This window comes from Jaculus jaculus, chromosome 7 (genome assembly GCF_020740685.1).
Source record: "Jaculus jaculus isolate mJacJac1 chromosome 7, mJacJac1.mat.Y.cur, whole genome shotgun sequence".
Lineage (NCBI taxonomy): Eukaryota > Metazoa > Chordata > Mammalia > Rodentia > Dipodidae > Jaculus > Jaculus jaculus.
In genome coordinates, this window is record NC_059108.1 from 19,447,011 (window position 1) to 19,464,521 (window position 17,511).

At 36.7% G+C, this 17,511-nt stretch overlaps 1 protein-coding gene across 4 annotated transcripts in view; it reads right to left on the reverse strand.

Annotated features, from left to right (window-relative positions):
* Postn (periostin) overlaps window positions 1-17,511 on the reverse strand; it is a 34,302-nt gene that overhangs the window by 15,114 nt on the left and 1,677 nt on the right. For all 4 annotated transcript variants that reach the window (XM_004660019.2, XM_004660020.3, XM_004660022.2 and 1 more), the window contains exons 3-16: window positions 15,311-15,375; window positions 13,054-13,211; window positions 10,535-10,699; window positions 9,516-9,662; window positions 8,670-8,811; window positions 6,883-7,095; window positions 5,854-5,988; window positions 4,379-4,527; window positions 3,043-3,179; window positions 1,913-2,043; window positions 1,331-1,461; window positions 1,126-1,228; window positions 957-1,024; window positions 189-234 (exon numbers count right to left, since the gene is read on the reverse strand). In XM_004660019.2, coding sequence (XP_004660076.2) covers window positions 189-234; window positions 957-1,024; window positions 1,126-1,228; window positions 1,331-1,461; window positions 1,913-2,043; window positions 3,043-3,179; window positions 4,379-4,527; window positions 5,854-5,988; window positions 6,883-7,095; window positions 8,670-8,811; window positions 9,516-9,662; window positions 10,535-10,699; window positions 13,054-13,211; window positions 15,311-15,375 — 1,790 coding nt within the window. The remainder of the gene's footprint in view (window positions 1-188; window positions 235-956; window positions 1,025-1,125; window positions 1,229-1,330; window positions 1,462-1,912; window positions 2,044-3,042; window positions 3,180-4,378; window positions 4,528-5,853; window positions 5,989-6,882; window positions 7,096-8,669; window positions 8,812-9,515; window positions 9,663-10,534; window positions 10,700-13,053; window positions 13,212-15,310; window positions 15,376-17,511) is intronic.

Consider the following 17,511-nt stretch of genomic DNA (forward strand, 5'->3'; position numbering starts at 1 on the left):
GTTCAATAGACTAGTACTGTATGGCTATGTCTAGAAGCCCTGTTCAGAACTCATATCCTGAGATTCACAGTGTTTGGAATTCTAAATACCAGATTATCAATAATCTTTGTAAATACAAAGAGAAGTATTGCTTTTTCTGGTTTTGCATTTTGCCCCTTATATGTAGCCAATACTTGTCGCATACTTACTATAGACAGTCATGGGGATTTCTTTGAAGGTACTACCACGAACAAACTGAAAGTAAATGTTCATATTTAGTAACATGAACTGTAGTATCTGTGCTGATAAAACCAAGGCAGCACTGTATTATATTTACTAAAATAAGAAATATTTTAGCTGTAGTCCTCATACATATCATTTACTACATTTGCTACTAAGAATTGTAAAATTATAGACGCATCAATCCAAATGTGAACATGTACGTGGTATATTATTTTTCTACTTTCTGCTACATGACCCAATTAGCACAAGGACATAAAATATTCTTTTGATTTTATCTGTAACATATTTTTGACACAGAGTCTCCCTATGGAGCCCAGGTTGGCCTTGAACTTGGTTTCCTCCTGCCTCAGCCTCCTGAGTGCTAGGATTGCAGGCATGTGCTATTAGTCCAAGCATAATGAGTAATTTTTATCTTTCCATTTGTATATGCTCCTATATCTTCCCTACAACACTATGAGTTTTTGGAATGAAGACCATCTCTAATTCTATTGAATGTTATCCATCCCACGTAATGTACTACTTGGTCTCAAATACCTTTGAGTAGATATTTGCTGCTTACAAACTATGAAGAGAGAGACACATTTGCTTATAGGAGCCTCTGTGGTGCATTAGAAGCTAAGAGCAATGATAAGCATAGCTTTCATCTACTTGTTAATAAGTTCATTTCTAGCCTCTTATGTTAACATGTAGTATTGAATCAGCATACTAGAAATAAAACCAGTAGCATTCTGTACCTTGATTTGGATGTATTTAATCAGTTTATTCAGTATGTCCAACAGCTGATCATTTCCAACAGGTATGTCTATGAAGACAAATGTTAAACAATGTCGTAAGAAAGCGAAATAACAATCTAGTTCATACTGCAAAAGTCTTAGTCTATGAATGAGCTTCATAATTACTGACCTGCTGGATAGAGGAGTTTATCTACAACGTGAATGACACCGTTGGTTGTCATGATGTCTGATTCTTTGGACTTCAATTCATTCACCAGAAGTGTTTCATTTACCTATCAAAACAGGGGTAATGAGTGAGAAAGGTAATGAATAAGGATGCAAAAATAATTTAATGATGAATACATACTTCTATAAACTCACTGCATTTAACTTACTCCTTTCAGGTAGATTTTGCTGCCTTGTGTGGTCTTTAGGATGTTTGTGACACCTGGTTCAAAGCCCTTTCCAATATAAACTCCTGGGGTCAGGTGGTATAGGATGATGTTTTGAAGAGCATTTTTGTCCCCTATAGAAAAGCAAATATATTCATTTAATAACAGGTTATGTTTTCTGATATTTCAATACTATCAAGGAATAAATAATTACACTTAAAATTTTTTTTCCATGTGATATCATTGTTAAGTTGATGTCAATGTGATAACAAAATTCAGTCATTCAAATCACCTCAATCAAAATACTACCCAACACACAATAGGACAAAAATTCAATTGGCTTTGAAATCATGGCTGTTTTCTTTTCTGCTATATAATTCTATCTTTTGATAAAGTATAACCTAAGAGTAAGTAGTTTACGAATGAATGACTGTCCATATATTCCAAGTGTAGTTAAAAGAATTTGAAGCTTGTTATGCAAACAAAAGAGGGAATCTTTTTAAATGCAGACAACCTGGCAGGAGATCCAGAGGAAAACTTTAACAACTAAAAGCAAAGGGGCAAGTATCTGACACTACAACTTACTAATCAGAATTTCCCGTTCTTCGTTAGTCATTCCCTTAAAGGCATCATTGGTTGGTGCAAATAAGGTCCAATCACCAGGCTGTGTTAAGAGATCTCTCAAGTCTGCAGCTTCCAGAAGGCTGAGGAAGATACTAAAAAGAAAGGAAGTTAATTTTGTTAGATTAATATTTAAAGTCATGTAAGTCCAATGGAATTCACATATTAGGAAGCAATAAGGTACCTCATACATTTTTATGTGTTCTTAATGAATTGATGTGTTTATTTGTGAAAGAGAGAGAAAGAGAAAGACAGAGAGAGAAAGAATGGGTGCACCAGGGCCTCTAGCTACTGTAAGGAACAAACTCTGGACACATAAGCCACATTGTGCATCTGGCCCTATGTGGGTACTGGGGAATTGAACCAGGGTCCTTAGGATTTTCAGACAAATGCCTTAACCAGTGAGCCATCTCTCCAAACCCACATTTTCATATGTTTCAACTGTAACTTCCTTTTTACAAAAGTTTTGTCAGAGGATAATGATTTAAGTATATAAATATTAATGTTCTTTATCTCTGTTTTTAGCAAATAAATTCACCAAGTTAGCACATTATGAGACTAAATCTTTTTTATGAGGGAGAGAGAGGGAGAAAATCAGCATGCCAGGGCCTCCAGCCACTGCAATCAAACTCCAGACACGTGTGCCCTCTTATGTGCATGTACGACCTGTGCGCATGCATCACCTTACATGGCATCTGGCTTACATGGGACCTGGAGAGGTGAACTTGGGTCCTTAGTCTTCACAGGCAAGCACCTTTACCACTAAGCCATCTCTCCAGCCCCAAACTGAGGCTTTTATTTCATTTAATATTCTGCCAAAATTTCTTTACTATTACATGTTATCAGTTTTTTAAATTATTTTAAAAAAATTCAAGGGGTATTTCTGTCTATAAGACTTTTTCTCTTACCAATTATGATAGGATATTCCAGGATGGAAAGGATAAATAAAATATGACTTAAAACATATGTCAATTTTAAAAGTGTTTGCATGGACTTCTTTTTAGTCTTAGCAATACAGTAAGCTGAATGTCTGTGAGATAGTAGCTGGGCAAATAGTTATCATTCTCTTCTGTGGGGAGAGTGAATGAACTTACCTGAAACGCTTATCCTGCCTTAGCTTATCATGTAGCGATTTCTCTGCTGGCTGAATGATTTCTCGGAATATGTGAATTGCACCATTCCTCCCTTGCTTGCTTCCTCTCACCATACATGAATTTTCAATGCAGATAGCCTAGCAAATCAAAGAAAGAGAAATAATTTATTTTTTTTAATTTGCTTAAAATTCCCTATGTGAGGCAGTGTCATGTTTGATCTCTAGATTAGCCCTTCTGAGAGGTTGCATGATCTCTGGGGCTTAGAGGAAACCTCTTCCCTCCTCTGTTTCAAATGCCTTGAATGCCTGACTGCACACTTCTCATCTAATCAGAATTTATACTGGTTGGTCAAGGCACCCTGTACATCAGGCTGGCAATTTTTGTAAGTAGATTATACATTTTCATAGAATTCCACTTCTACATTTTCTATCATTCATATATAAGTCCTAACTGTTTCTCTATATATCTTTTAGTTAAATAGTACTATCCATAAATTTCCCTGACTTCAGTATACTTCTTATGATCTCCACATTTACTATTTTCTGACTGTAAGACGCAATTATATGCCTATCCATTATAGTTTGGGACTAAATTTAATATACATTATTATATAACATACATCGACATTATTATAACATTATTATACATACATTATATAACATGCAGTGAAGCTAATTTACTTAACTGTCAAAGATAGGTCTCTTGCAATCATGCAGCCATAGTGATTAGCCACTTTGTGCCACATTCTTCTCTAGGTAATGCTTCCCTTCCTAGGAAACATTTGTTCTAGCTAAATATGTTCCCTTGGCAGAATCCAAATACTGGTTGCACTGTAATCTGTAGAGGTTTTTTTTTTTTTTTTTTTTTTTGAAACATTCCTATTTATATTAGTAGTTTTGGTTAATTTAGTGCATAGCTCTGTATATGCCTACAAATTTACTTTGAAATCATTCAAAAGAGATTCCATGGTTGAATGGTTAGATAGCTTCTGACATATTTCATTCTACAAAAAACAATTATGTTAATTCTAAATTATTCTACAAAGCAAAAGCTTATTTTAGAGGAGATTTTAGTGCTTTCTAGAACTTAATGCTTTAGAATATAGTTATTTGTTTAACGAAATACATGAAAGTAGCCTGAGTTATCAATGCATAACGCATTTGGTATAGTCTCACAGTCTTTCTATTCAAGCTATCTTATTCCCTGATTTCATGAATATTAATAATTAAAATCATATTTACAAACTGATTCATCTGTTATGATAATTCTTTGACAAGTACATGTAATATGTTACTTTGGCTAATGCAAATGTTTGATCTAGTTCCCATTTACTTACAGTACGATACACGAAGACTCTGAGTTGTTTGCCTCCGATGGTCTCCAGTATCTGTCCATTGTAGAGGTCACTAAGGCCAACTTTTACTTTCAATATGTGATTCTGAAGAATTAATTTAAGAAGGCGCTGATCCATGCTTAGGGTGTCATCTATGAATAAATTTATTGAGAATAAGCATTATATTTTGTAGCAAATATTAGTTTCTCATGGTAGAAAAAGCATGAAAATGGACATCTATTGCCAGTGGTATGTATTTCATACAATAAATAAATTAATAAATTCTCAAAGCCAGAAATGAAATTTACTAATTAGAAACTCTATTCTTCATTGCTTCAAATGTTTTTTCCTAAATTCTAAGTAGTTCAGAAGATGGGCTTCATCTCTATAAGGGCTGTGTACATTTATTTATGGTGGTCACTGGCAAAAGCTAAACCCATACAGATGCCAAAGATATTTTTGACAAATTAGATGCATATTAGTCATATTAATGACTTGATAAATTATTTGTAAATTCATCTTTATTGCTGAAAAGAAAAAGCAAGAAAAGTTAATGCTAAACTATATGGATATTATTATTAAAAAGATGTACAGTATTTCTAGAAATTTAAATTTCTAAAATTAATAGTCTTACATATAACAACTTATAACTTAAAATATATTAAATGGTTGATTTTTTGCCTACTAATTTTGCCTACTATTTTTTCTAACAATTTAAATACTTCCTTGATAATTTTTATTTTCCTTTTTTGGAAAACATCAGTTCACATAAATCTAAATAGTGCCAGTGAATAGCAGCTACTAGGTAAAAAAACAAAACAAAAGAAAAGAAAAACAATATTTTACCTCTTGTAAGTGATTAATAGTTTCTTTATTTATTTATTTATATGTTGACACCCATGTTTTCCAAACTCTGATATTCAAAATAGCTCTAAACATTATGATTTTGGTGTCAAGTATTTAAGTAATAGATTTGTTTTCAGTAAGATCTATTAATGCTGCATGGGATGTGCTGAAAAATATTACCAGCTTCACAACATAACTAGATAATTCTTAGCACACACTTTCACTCTGTAAAGTATTTTCTTTGTGAGTGCATGTTTTCAAATGAAAAATATTTCTATAGAGGTAATGTAGGGTTATATGTTCACAATGTAGAAGTTAATCAACACTTTGTAAAAATATCTAATATTTCGTTTTTTTTTTGTTTGTTTGTTTTTTTGGTTTTTTTTTTTTTTTTTTTGGTTTTTCAAAGTAGGGTCTCACTCTAGTCCAAGCTGACCTGGAATTCACTATGTAGTCTCAGGTTGGCCTCAAACTCATCATGATCCTCCTACCTCTGCCTCCCAAGTGCTAGGATGAAAGGTGTGTGCCACCACGCCCTACCTTCTAGTATTTCTTATTTGCAGATGAATAGTCACGGTGAAGATAAAAGCTCTGCTAGGGAGAGAACAGGAGAAACAGTGTCCAACACGTACCAGAAAAGGCATTGTTCACAGGTGCCAACAAAGTGTATTCTCCATCTGGCTTCAGAGAAGACGCCAAGCCTAATTGGGCCACCAAGTCTGTGAATGTGGTTTGCTGTTTTCCAGCCAGTTCCATAACTTGCTTCGCTGTAAAATAAACCACCACCATGCCAACAATGTTGTCATTATGGAATTAGTAAACCCGTTCTTGGTTTTTCTTATACTGAAAGCTACTTGCTTGAACATTACTCTAGAAAGACCTCCTACCTTATTTCAAAGTTTCCAGTTTCTGTTTGGGGGCTTGATCACCACCAGGAATTTCAAGAGTAAAATTTCTTTCTGTCTTCCTAATGGCATTTGTTTTAATTTTCTATTGCTCGCCATATGAGTGCTTAAGCTTTTTCTTTTATCCAAAGTTGTCTATTTGGTTATTTTTTCCTGTTGCTGCCAAGAAAACCTGGCACTGTGAAGTTCTTATAAATATTAGATGTTAGGCCACATTCCAACCATGGAATGTCCGCGACTGTTTGGACTTCTAATTTAGTAGCGAGCTAAAGCGCTGTTCAGCTGGGAGCGTGTTTTGCAAGCCATTTTCTGTGCTTCATATTCATTCTTCACATCTTAAGATTTCACACTTGGTAAGTACATATAAGTGACAGAAATACAAATTTGGGGTTGAATAGGTTTAGTGGGTAAGATTTGGGTAAGTGTGCTTATTGTTCAATTATTATTCAAGCACTGGGATCCAAGTTCAGCACTGTGTACCCATGTAAAAAGCCAGGTGTGGCCCCACATGCTTGAGACCCTAGTGCTGAGAGGGGTAGAGACAGGAGGGACACTGAGGCTCACTTGTCAGTCAGTCTACCTAAAAATCTGTGAACCACAGGTTCAGCGAGATAGCCTGTCTCAGAGGAATGCTGTGGAAGAGTGGTACAGGAGCATATAAGATGCCTTCCACTGGCCTCTTCACGTATGTGTATGTGGAGCCCTTATCTTCACATACACACACACACACACACACAACACAAAACTGATGCTCACCGGAATCGGGAATGAGGACCTCATCAATCAAATGGATCACACCATTCTTGGTGACAATATCTTTTTGTTTCACCATTTTGATTCCATTTATTGTGACGCTGTCACCTTCACATCCTATCTCTATCGTGTTTCCTTCCATCGTCTCAAACACAGCTCCTCCTGTAATGGCCTCAGAACACTGGAGAGTATTTAAAATGTGGTACTTCATGAGTGCTGGAGGACAAATGAAGAAAGAAAACTTTCAGATCAAGAGCAATGGCATCTGACTCATACATGATGCGTTTCACTGTGCAACTTACTAGGCATAAGCATAATATGCATGTAAGCCCTGAGGACTGATGGATTGACTGAAGGTTTTATATCATATTTCTGTTCTAGAAAAGGATATTGTTTTTAGTTTTTAAATAACTTTACTTATTTCTATGTGAGGAGAGAGAAACAAACTGAGAGAGGGATCATGGGATGGACACAGTAGGACCTTTTGTCACTGTAAACAAACTCCAAAGGCATGTGTAACCCTGTACATCTGGATTTACATGGTAGTGGAGAAATGAACCCCGACTGGTAGGCCTCACAAAAAAGTGCCTTTAACAGCTGAGCCATCTCCCCAGCCCTAGAAAAGTTCTTTTTTTTTTTTTTTTTTTGACTGACCTGCACAATAGAAACAGAAGAGCTTGATAGGAAAAAAATAAAGGATGAGAGTATTAACTTCAAAAATTGTCATTATGTCATTATAGCACTAGAAATTATAGCAAGTCAAGTTACAGCTATTACACAAAAACATAATTAATGTGAAAGCAAGCAAGCAAACAAATAAAAAACCAAAAGTGGTCCATTTAGAAGGTCTGTGAGGTTATTTGTTAGTTATACTTGTTCCAAAATTCTCAAATAGATGTGCTAGAGAGATGGCTTAGCACTTAAGGCACTTGCCTGTAAAGCCTAACAACCCAAATCCGATTCCCCGGTGCCCACATAAAGTCAGATGCACAAGGGGGCACACACATCTGAAGTGCTTGAGGCCTTGGTAAACCCATTCTGTCTGTCTTCTCTCTATGTCTCTCTCTGCTTGTGAATAAATAAATACTTTAAAAGTTAAAATAATCTCAAATAGAATGCTGCATTAGTCACTTCCAAAACACTTCCTGGTCATAATTTGTACTGAGGTTGCTAGATCCTAGGAGTGTGACAAGTAATTCCCTAAAAACAACAAGAAAGAAGCAAAAATAGGATTCTTTTGAAAAGCACCAAGAAGGATCTATGCCTCAACTGTCATATGTAGATTTATGTCCTCAAAATTTCTCATCTTAATTTAAACATATTTGGAGATAGACTATCTATATGAAATCTTCTAGCACAATATAAAACCTATCTGATCACAGGAAGGGAGATTAGACAGAACCTACATTCATCTGTGCATCTAAAAGTAGTGATCCAAGAGAACCATATATATTTCTTAGTTCAGTTTTATCTTTTATTCACAGACTTAGCATTAAAAGTACTGAATAATATGTGTATTAAATAAGATATCAAAATTAGATGTGACATTTGACATTTCCATAGTTTATAATTTTACTGCCTCTCACTTATTTATGTAGAAATAGCTGTATCTTACAGAAATTCTTGTGATTTAAAAAAGAGCTTTAAAAACATTTTTATATTGTACCTCATAATCAATGTTTATCTCTTTATCAGGTCTGATGATGTTATTGGTAAGAGCTAGTATTTTTTTTTTATTTCCTTTATCCAGAGCTATGGGGGATTTCTGAGAGAGGGAGACATGTTGTTACCTTCAGAAGCCACTTTGTCTCCCATGATCCTTTCTAGGACTCCTCGTGGGAGTTTCTCAAAAGCCTCGTTGGTAGGAGCAAAGAGTGTGAAATGACCATCTCTTCCAAGGGACTCCAGCAGGTCTGATGTGATGGCAGCTGCCTGAAACATAAATGACTTTCAGAAGACTGCACATTGCAAAACCAAGAGAAAATCAGAACACGTGTAGAATGGGCTGTCATGAGGGAGTTGACAGCCTGTATAGATGTTTGCTCTTGTTAGATCATCAAAACATTACTTTTTGGCCTAGCCAATTAAGCCTTTCCCAACTTCCTCAAACTTTCTGCTCATGGAAAGTCTATCCATACTTTTTTTCTGGCTCCAGCAGTCTCCGGCAGCATGTGTGAGAACTGAGATGAACACATACGAAGTACACTATACAGTCACATAGCTGTGCATTCTTTCATCATGCCAGCATATCCGTTGTTATTTTACATGGAATGATTTGTTCTATGTGAAATGAAAATAGTTTCATTTTATCAAATACATTTGTTATAGTTCTTTTAAAAAAATTGTATTTATTTTGCAAGGAGAGAGGGAGAGAGCATGGATGCATCAGGCCTCTAGCTGCTGCAAATGAACTTCAGACATATGTGCTTCTTTGTGCATTTGCTTTATATGGCTACTGGGAACTTGAACCCACATTGTTAGGCTTTGTAAGCAAGCACCTTAATCATTGAATCATCTCTCCATCTTCATTTGCCACATTTCTTCCAGATTTGCTTGATAAAATTTTTATGGTTCATAGACTTTAGCAGGGTATATGGAAAGCTTTCAATGACCAGAGAATCTGCCCTTTTACTTACTCTGAAAGATGAGAGCTCATCTTCTGCTTCAATGAAGTCTTGGATTGAGGTACCAATTTGGGTAAGGACACGGTCAATGACATGTACAACGCCATTGGTTGCAATCTGGTTCCCATGGATGACTCGAGCACAATTAACAGTAACAACCTATAATTATTTGGAAAAACCAAAATCCTGAAATCAGCATCAGCTATTGACCACTGAGATGGCAAGAGCATTCCCAGTTTTTCATTTTTACTAGTAGGTGTGAAATGAAGGAGCCTACATTCCAAATGTTAAAACTGTGGATGAAGACTTTCATGTTATTATCTAAGATACAAACTGTAAACAAACAAACAAACCAGAATCAAATGAAGACCTGTATCAACAAAACATTGCCTATCGGGAGCCATAAAACAAACTTTTTAAAATTTAAGATATCATTTTTATTTTTCTCGCCATAATAGAAATAGTCATGAACTATTTCTAAGGTAAGTCAAAGAATTGCATAAATAATTTTAATCAGTCCAAAATAAGCTCTATGGCATAAAGAAAACAGTACTGAAAAAATGTAATGAGTTCTATTGCAATGACTTCTAAGTATTGCCTCATCACTAAATTTCACTGACTCTGGGAATTTGACTTTGACAAAAGTCTTATGTCCCTATTAGCAAGTCTGCCAAAAGGAGTCTTGTCCAAATACTCAAGAACCTCAACCAATGAAAAATCCAGAGTAAATAAAAGAATATTCACTCTCTATCCATTTTTCTATGTGAGTTATGCCTGCTTCTAATCTTTCCTCCCTTAGGGCATCTAAATCTACTGTCAGTGAGCTATCAATCAACCAGCATTTAAGAGAAAACAGTATCTGTGTTAAAAACTTACATGTCTGAGTTTTAGGAAAAGTCATGATATAAGCATCTATATTTTACACACTATGTTTTTTTTTTTCATTTCAGCAAATTAACATGACATAAAAGGAATAGATTAACCTAAGGAATATGTAACTCAGAAATGTAAATTTTATGACTGAAACTTACCCCATTAGGATAATGGTTAATGAAAAGCCCTAGGTTGTTGTACATTGAGGGAATCACCATGCCATGTTTTAAGTCCTTAGTCAACATTCTCTTATTAACCATGTGGCTGTGCAAAGCATTCAGTAACTCAACATTCACATTGTTCTCCAGTCCTCTTCGGATGTCCTAGGAACATTTGAAATATGATTGTTCAGCATCCTAATCCTTTTGAGCACCTGCTTCTACCCCCCTGTTACTTTCTTATGGCATTATCAACTGATTGTAGAAAACCTGACATGAATAGCACAATTATATCATTCAAATTGCTTAAGGAATACTGGAAACTCAAGTACTCAGATAAAGATCCTAACTCGGATAGGGGGCTTTGATACTTTTTACAGACAAAACAAGTTTTTTTTTTTTTTAATTGATACATAGATGACAAGAAAATATTTATGTAGCTTGGAGACTTAGGTTTTTAAAAGTTATTCATACTTAAAATATGTAAGAATGTGTTAAAATAACAGAAATTACACTATATTTGCATATGGTCCTTGAAAGCTCTTATGCTTTATTTAAGTTTTGAGATAGGGTCTTATAATGAAGCCTGGGGTTGACCTCAAACTCATGGCAATCCTCATGTCTCAGCCTGAGTGCTGAAATTACAGACCTGCATCAGTACACCTTGCTACCACTCAAGAATTGATAAGTGTTTTTATAACTATTCCACAATAATTTCAAAAATTCAACCACTCTATATACCTTTGCATTTTCTCAATGCACTTTATCACACTGCATTCAATACTGCAGGAAATATAGTGATAAGTAGGACACAATTTCAAATTTGTGATACTGGTTGTCTAACTGTAGTTAAAATAAATAGAGTAAAATTTAGGTCAGAAGTAGAAAAATGCTTTCTGGGATCAGAGGAGGTGTGCCAGATATTCTTAATGTGATTGGGAGGCACACTTGCAGGAGTAGATATGACTTCAGTGGGTAGGAATGATAGGGTGTCACAATGAGGCCAGTGGCTGACATAGGGTAACCCATTGGGAAGCAAATGTTGTTTATTTTTGTTCACAAATATTTTTTTATGTTTCTTAGCTAATATTCATAAAGGCAGTCAGAAAGGAAATGTGCTACAATAGTTGAGAGAAAATGGAGAGAACTCAAATGGCTGAGGAAGAAGAAAATTAAATTAGCAAATGAGGAAGCCCTGAGGAGCTTGTGAGGCTGGAGTTTAGTGACTAGGTCTGGGTTTTTGGAAGGTTAATTGAAGGGTAGCCCTCAGTGGACATGAGGAGATAAGGAGGATTCCTGTGGATGAGATCACATGTGGCTGTTAGCTGTAGTTGGCAAATAATAAATAAATAAATAACCAGAGAAACTCAGGGTTACTGACTATGTTCATGTCTTAACTCTAAGACTGATTTGACCAAGTAAAGAAGAAGGCTGTAAGGAGCTGGTCGTGGTGGCACATGCCTTTAATCCCAGCACTCGGGAGGCAGAGGTAGGAGGATCACTGAGTTTGAGGCCACCCTGAGACTACATAGTGAATTCTAGGTCAGCCTGAGCCAGAGTGAGACCCTAAAGGCTGTAAGGAAACATATATTTTGCTTGCAATTTGTTTGAAGGTGAAACAATATCATGCAGACATTAGAGATCATTGGGAATGTGTGTCGGGATGGGTGAGTGGGTTAAGGTGCCACATTCAGAAATCTCTAGGTTTCCACGAAGTAACAAGAACGAGATCCACAGACTTCATGCACTGGAGTGAGAGTTACCTCATCAAAGATGCAGATAAATGGCAGAGTTGCATTTCTGGAAGAAAAATTTAATATTTCCTCTTCGGGAAAGTAAGAGCAAGAAGAATCAGGAACAACCACAGAGGAGATTGAGATGTGGGGAAGAACAAGCATAAGAGAGTTCTCTTACTCATACCAATAATCCCAGTCATTGGAGCAAAACAAGAGCCAGGAGCTTGGCTTTGCTTTTTATCTGAACATGCATTTTCTCAGAACCAAGGAGACAAGAGGAAAGGAATAAAATTGAATAGTAGTGCGCCTTTAAGTTCATTCATGGCTTTTTTGAAAAAAATATTTATTATATAAGTGTTCTGAAAAGTTAATTTTTTTATAGTTGAATAAAAATTACACTAATTTCACCAACTCAGTTCTTTTATATATTCTCATAGATATATAATAGAAAGATATACAATGTAAAAGTTCACCAATTAAAATTGAATGGCAAGGGCTGCAGAGATGGCTTAGCAGTTAAGCGCTTGCCTGTGAAGCCTAAGGACCCCAGTTCAAGGCTCAATTCCCCAGGACCCATGTTAGCCAGATGCACAAAGGGGCACACACATCTGGAGTTCGCTTGCAGTGGCTGGAGGCCCTGGCGCACCCATTCTCTCCCTCTATCTCTCTCCCCCTCTTTCTCTCTCTGTCTGTCGCTCTCAAATAAAAATAAAAATAAGAAAATTTTTAAAAATTGAATGGCAATAGCAAACAAGAGATATGTTAATGGGAGTTAATACTTACAGAGTCCAAGTTGTCCCATGCCTCGTTGCTGGGTGCAAAGTACGTGTATGATCCCTTTCCCTCAATCTCTTCCCTCAGTTTTGAGACATCAGAATAATGCTGAGTTGTGGTGGCTCCCACAATACCCAGTGTGCCATACACGTGGTCAATAGGCATAACTGAAGTAAGCAAGAAATGAGTAAGTGCTTAGGGTAATGTCTGCAGACATTCTTTCTCAGTCACCTAAGCTGGACACTGTTTCCCAATACATTAAAATAATAATCTCAGCAGTAAAGTTTCATGAATCTGCTTTACCTGGAAGTTGTCTTTTGAATACTTTATAACACAATACCAACCAAAATTATATTTCATATATCTTTTGTGTTAAAGGGAAAAGAAACAGTTTTAAAGTGCCTTCTTTTGTCTGTGTTGATTTGTGTGCTTTGCATGTGTGAGTGTGGATGTGTGTACCATAGTGTGTGTGTGGAGAAAAGAAGACAACTCCTGGGTGTCAGTTCTCTCCTTCCACGTCCTTTCCTGCAGGATCTCGTGTTGCTCAGCACTGCTTTTCTACCAGGCTTGCTAGACCCTATCTCCTCCTTCATTTTCTCCTGTAGGCATGGCTAGCGACTGCAAATGACTGCCAAACCTCCAGGTTTTTAGATGAATGCTGTACTCATGCTTGGCCAGCAAGAAGGGCAAGTGCCAAACATACTTCATCCACTATTTTATTTGGGTCTCCACCTTGTCACATCCATAATAGTCCTCTCATAATTACCAGAAATACCTTTGATTGTTTTACCTAAACAAGATATTCCTTACTTCTCATCACAAATGGCAAAGACAATCTTTTTTGTTTGTTTGTTTGTCTTGTTTTTCAAGGTAGGGTCTTACTCTATGTAGTCTCAGGGTGGCCTCGAGCTCATGGTGATCCTCCTACTCTGCCTTCTGAGTGCTGGGATTAAAGGCGGCGACCACGCCTGACAAAGACAATCATTTTTATAATGTTGGGTTGAGTCGCTCAAGTAGCATATTACTATTTAAATCTGACACTTTACAGCTTTGTGCTCCCAAGGGAAGTATGCAGACCCAATTTTTTTCATTTTAATTTTAGTAAGAAGATATTTCTTCTTAATGTCAGAAAAAAATTCATGTATGAATGAAGCAAGTACCTACTCATATGCAAACAACTTATTTTTGACATATTTGATTTGAAAGTTGGTAGAAATTAGGCACAACCATGTGAAAAACTGGCTAATACACTGGTGACACTCTCAAGAGGATGTGATACAACTAATAGATTAAATTATGAAATCTGATAAAAAGTCTTCACAAGGATGAGGAAATTGAGTAAATATAAGCAAAGTTCAATTAAACAGGGTTCTATGCAAGACCAATGCCTAGGTTGAAAAAAAAAAAAACTCTACACAAAAACTTACCTTTATATATTTCATGAGAAAATCCTATAGTTGATGATAGTTATGAGATGAGTTAATCATATGCAATGGCTCACCAGTGATATTCATCTAAGTACAGGGTCTCTCCAAAATGAGGAACTCGTCTCTGAGCTGCTCATGCCCACATATGAGAGATATCAAGCTTGGATTTGATTCTGAAAGCACTGTTATTAGATTAGGGATAGTCCATGAGATGTCCATGATGGCAATGGCTGTGTTACTCTGGTGTCTATGGTCCCAGTAGAGAGCTGGGGGGGGGGGGCACTCAATGACCCATGCCAGGGCATGTCCTTCTGAGGGTGCTAGGTAGCTTGAGGAAGAGTGTGATGTCTGATATTGCATACCCAGATGTCATTTCAGAGGAATTAATGAACTAGCCTCTTCTCTAGCTGGGAGAATCACTTTCAACACAAGGAACAGCACAAGCTCGGAGCTGTGGGATCAGAGAAGCTGCCTTCTTAAGCAGCGAGTGCCATACTTCTGAAAGTTCAAAGGAGGGGGACTTTGATTCTGGAGGGGAAATGAACTACTTTAATTTAGAATTCAAATTAGGTTTCTAATGTATTTTTTAGCATTCTGTGCAGGACAGTGTGATAGTTATGTCATCATTATGGTAACTGCAGGATTAGCACAAAAATATAGAAATCTTCTTGGATTTATGATGGTGCTGTGTGCACACATGCATGTACATATGGAATCTTATGTACACACACACACACACACACACACACCTACATACAATTTGCTTCTCCATATGCTATTTGAATTTTTTTCCTCACACAAGACAAATTCCTCATTTAATTCAGAAAATTAGATTTTACCTGCTGGGCAGCCTTTCATTCCCTCCATTCTCATATAACCAGGGCAGCATTCATACAGCACAGTTCTATACATTGGGAAGAAATGAATAAAATTAATACCAAAATAAAGACCTGCAAAGGACACATTTTTATACAATGTAAACAAAACCTATCACTTATTTTTTATGATTTACTGAATCTAGAAACAAGCTTTCTCCCCCTTTCGCTGGCAGTATTTTAATCATGACTTTGAACATGGGAAATTTGTTCTTTCTTCTAAAATTTCATGGAACCCACTGAAAAATATCACTGAATTCTTTACAGGGAATCTACAGAATTATTATTGTCATACTGTGGTATCTTAAACTGAGGGAAGTTCATATTTTTCTTTGGGCCTGGCCAGGTTGCTTCCCTCAAATATCCTAAACACTGTCTCAACAAGAAGGCCATCATTTCTATCAATCGCTGTATGAAATCTTGAAGATTCTTCTGAAAACTGTAGCAGAAACAAGCAGATGGTGAGCCTGGCATTCTCCTTGTCAATATCAATGATTTGTTTCAGTATTTGAAACTAACATCTGCATTTATTTCAGGAAACAGATGTCAATGTGCTTGTGAATATGAAGCTACTGGGAGAAAATTAGCTAAGATCATTGAACAAAAGAGACAGTATTACAGTTCTGGTAAAAAGCCAGCATTCAATGAAGGATTTTTTTTTTTTTTTTTGGAAAGCAAAAATCTTGGCTTTTGCTCCATAAACTTTGGCATTGCTAATATATTTAGCTGGTGAAAATGATTCATTTCCTTAACTTCCAGGAAGGATGTAATAAACATTTGCCATTAATATTCATAGAGCATTTCCTTTTTTTTCTAGTTAGTGTGTACTCAAAATGTTTCTCATGGTATCCAAAAGGGACATGTCTAGAAAACCCAGAGGCATAGACCCCAGCAGGAGAAAGAACACTGTTAACACTTATGAGAATTTATGAGAATGACTCACAAGTTTAGCAGATACCTTCAAGTTAACAGAACAATGTCTAGTTCATACAATTGCAATTCTATTAAGTCAGCGGACAGTAAACCAGCTGGCAAGTCCTGTGGAGTCCTAGACTTGACTATCATGGGAATACAGTCTGGCCAAGGGTACATGTCTTGTCTACATGAGTTTTGCTTGGTCAAATCTCCTTTTCTCACTGAAATGTAAGCATTTTAAAGATAATTTAATCCAGGTTTGGGATTTGTACAAATATCACTAAGATAGAAAGAAGGTAAATTTCATTTCTTCTTAAATAATATTTTATTTTTGTCTGGTGTGCACATATTGTATATGCATGTGTGTGTGTGCACATGTGTGTGTATGTGTGTGTGCACATGGGTGCATGTTTGTGTGTGTGTGCTGTGCAAGTGTGCAGGAAAAAGGAGAATATTGGATGTGTTTCTCGATCCCTCTTCCACATTGTCTGATTGGGAGAGGGTCTCTAACAAAGCATGCAGCTGTCATGACTGGCTGACTAGCAAGTTCCTGAGACTCCTGTCTTGCCCCCCCACCCCTCAGGACTAGGGTTACAGATAAGCATGGCCATGCCTAGATTTTTATTTGGGTACTGGGGATCCAAAGTAAACTGGAACCCTTCACATGGTTTTTAAGTGATTGTAGATAAACATTTAGGTCTGCGTCAAAACCCCTTATATTTCAGGTCAGTTCGTCCTCCTGGACCACACAGTGTGGGGGGATAAAGCACACAGACACTCAGGCTGGCGGACTTGCCTAAAACAGCAGAGGCAGACAACAAAGGACTAGAAAGGACTTCAACAGTCTTCCCCACGGCTTCTGGGCCAAGTTGCATTGTGGTGTAGTCTGCCTCCTTTTGGCTTCTCTAACATGTGGATTTAGAGGGAAATCTGGGTTCTTCTAGTCATAGTGGAGATGTTAAGGAAGTTTTTTTGTTCACATATGTGATCCTTTATTTATTTCTCATGGCTAGCCAGGCGTTGTGGCGCCTTTAATCCCAGCACTCAGGAGGCAGAGATAGGAGGAAGGCCATGAGTTTGAGGCCATCCTGAGACTACACAGTGAATTCCAGGTCAGCTTGGAGTAGAGCAGGACCCTACCTCAATACAAACAAACAAAAGAAATCAATAAAAACTCACAACTTTGGGAAGAATTTTCCAGAAAAGGGCATATACCTAAGGGGAAGCGTGTAACATCGCCAGCAACCTCG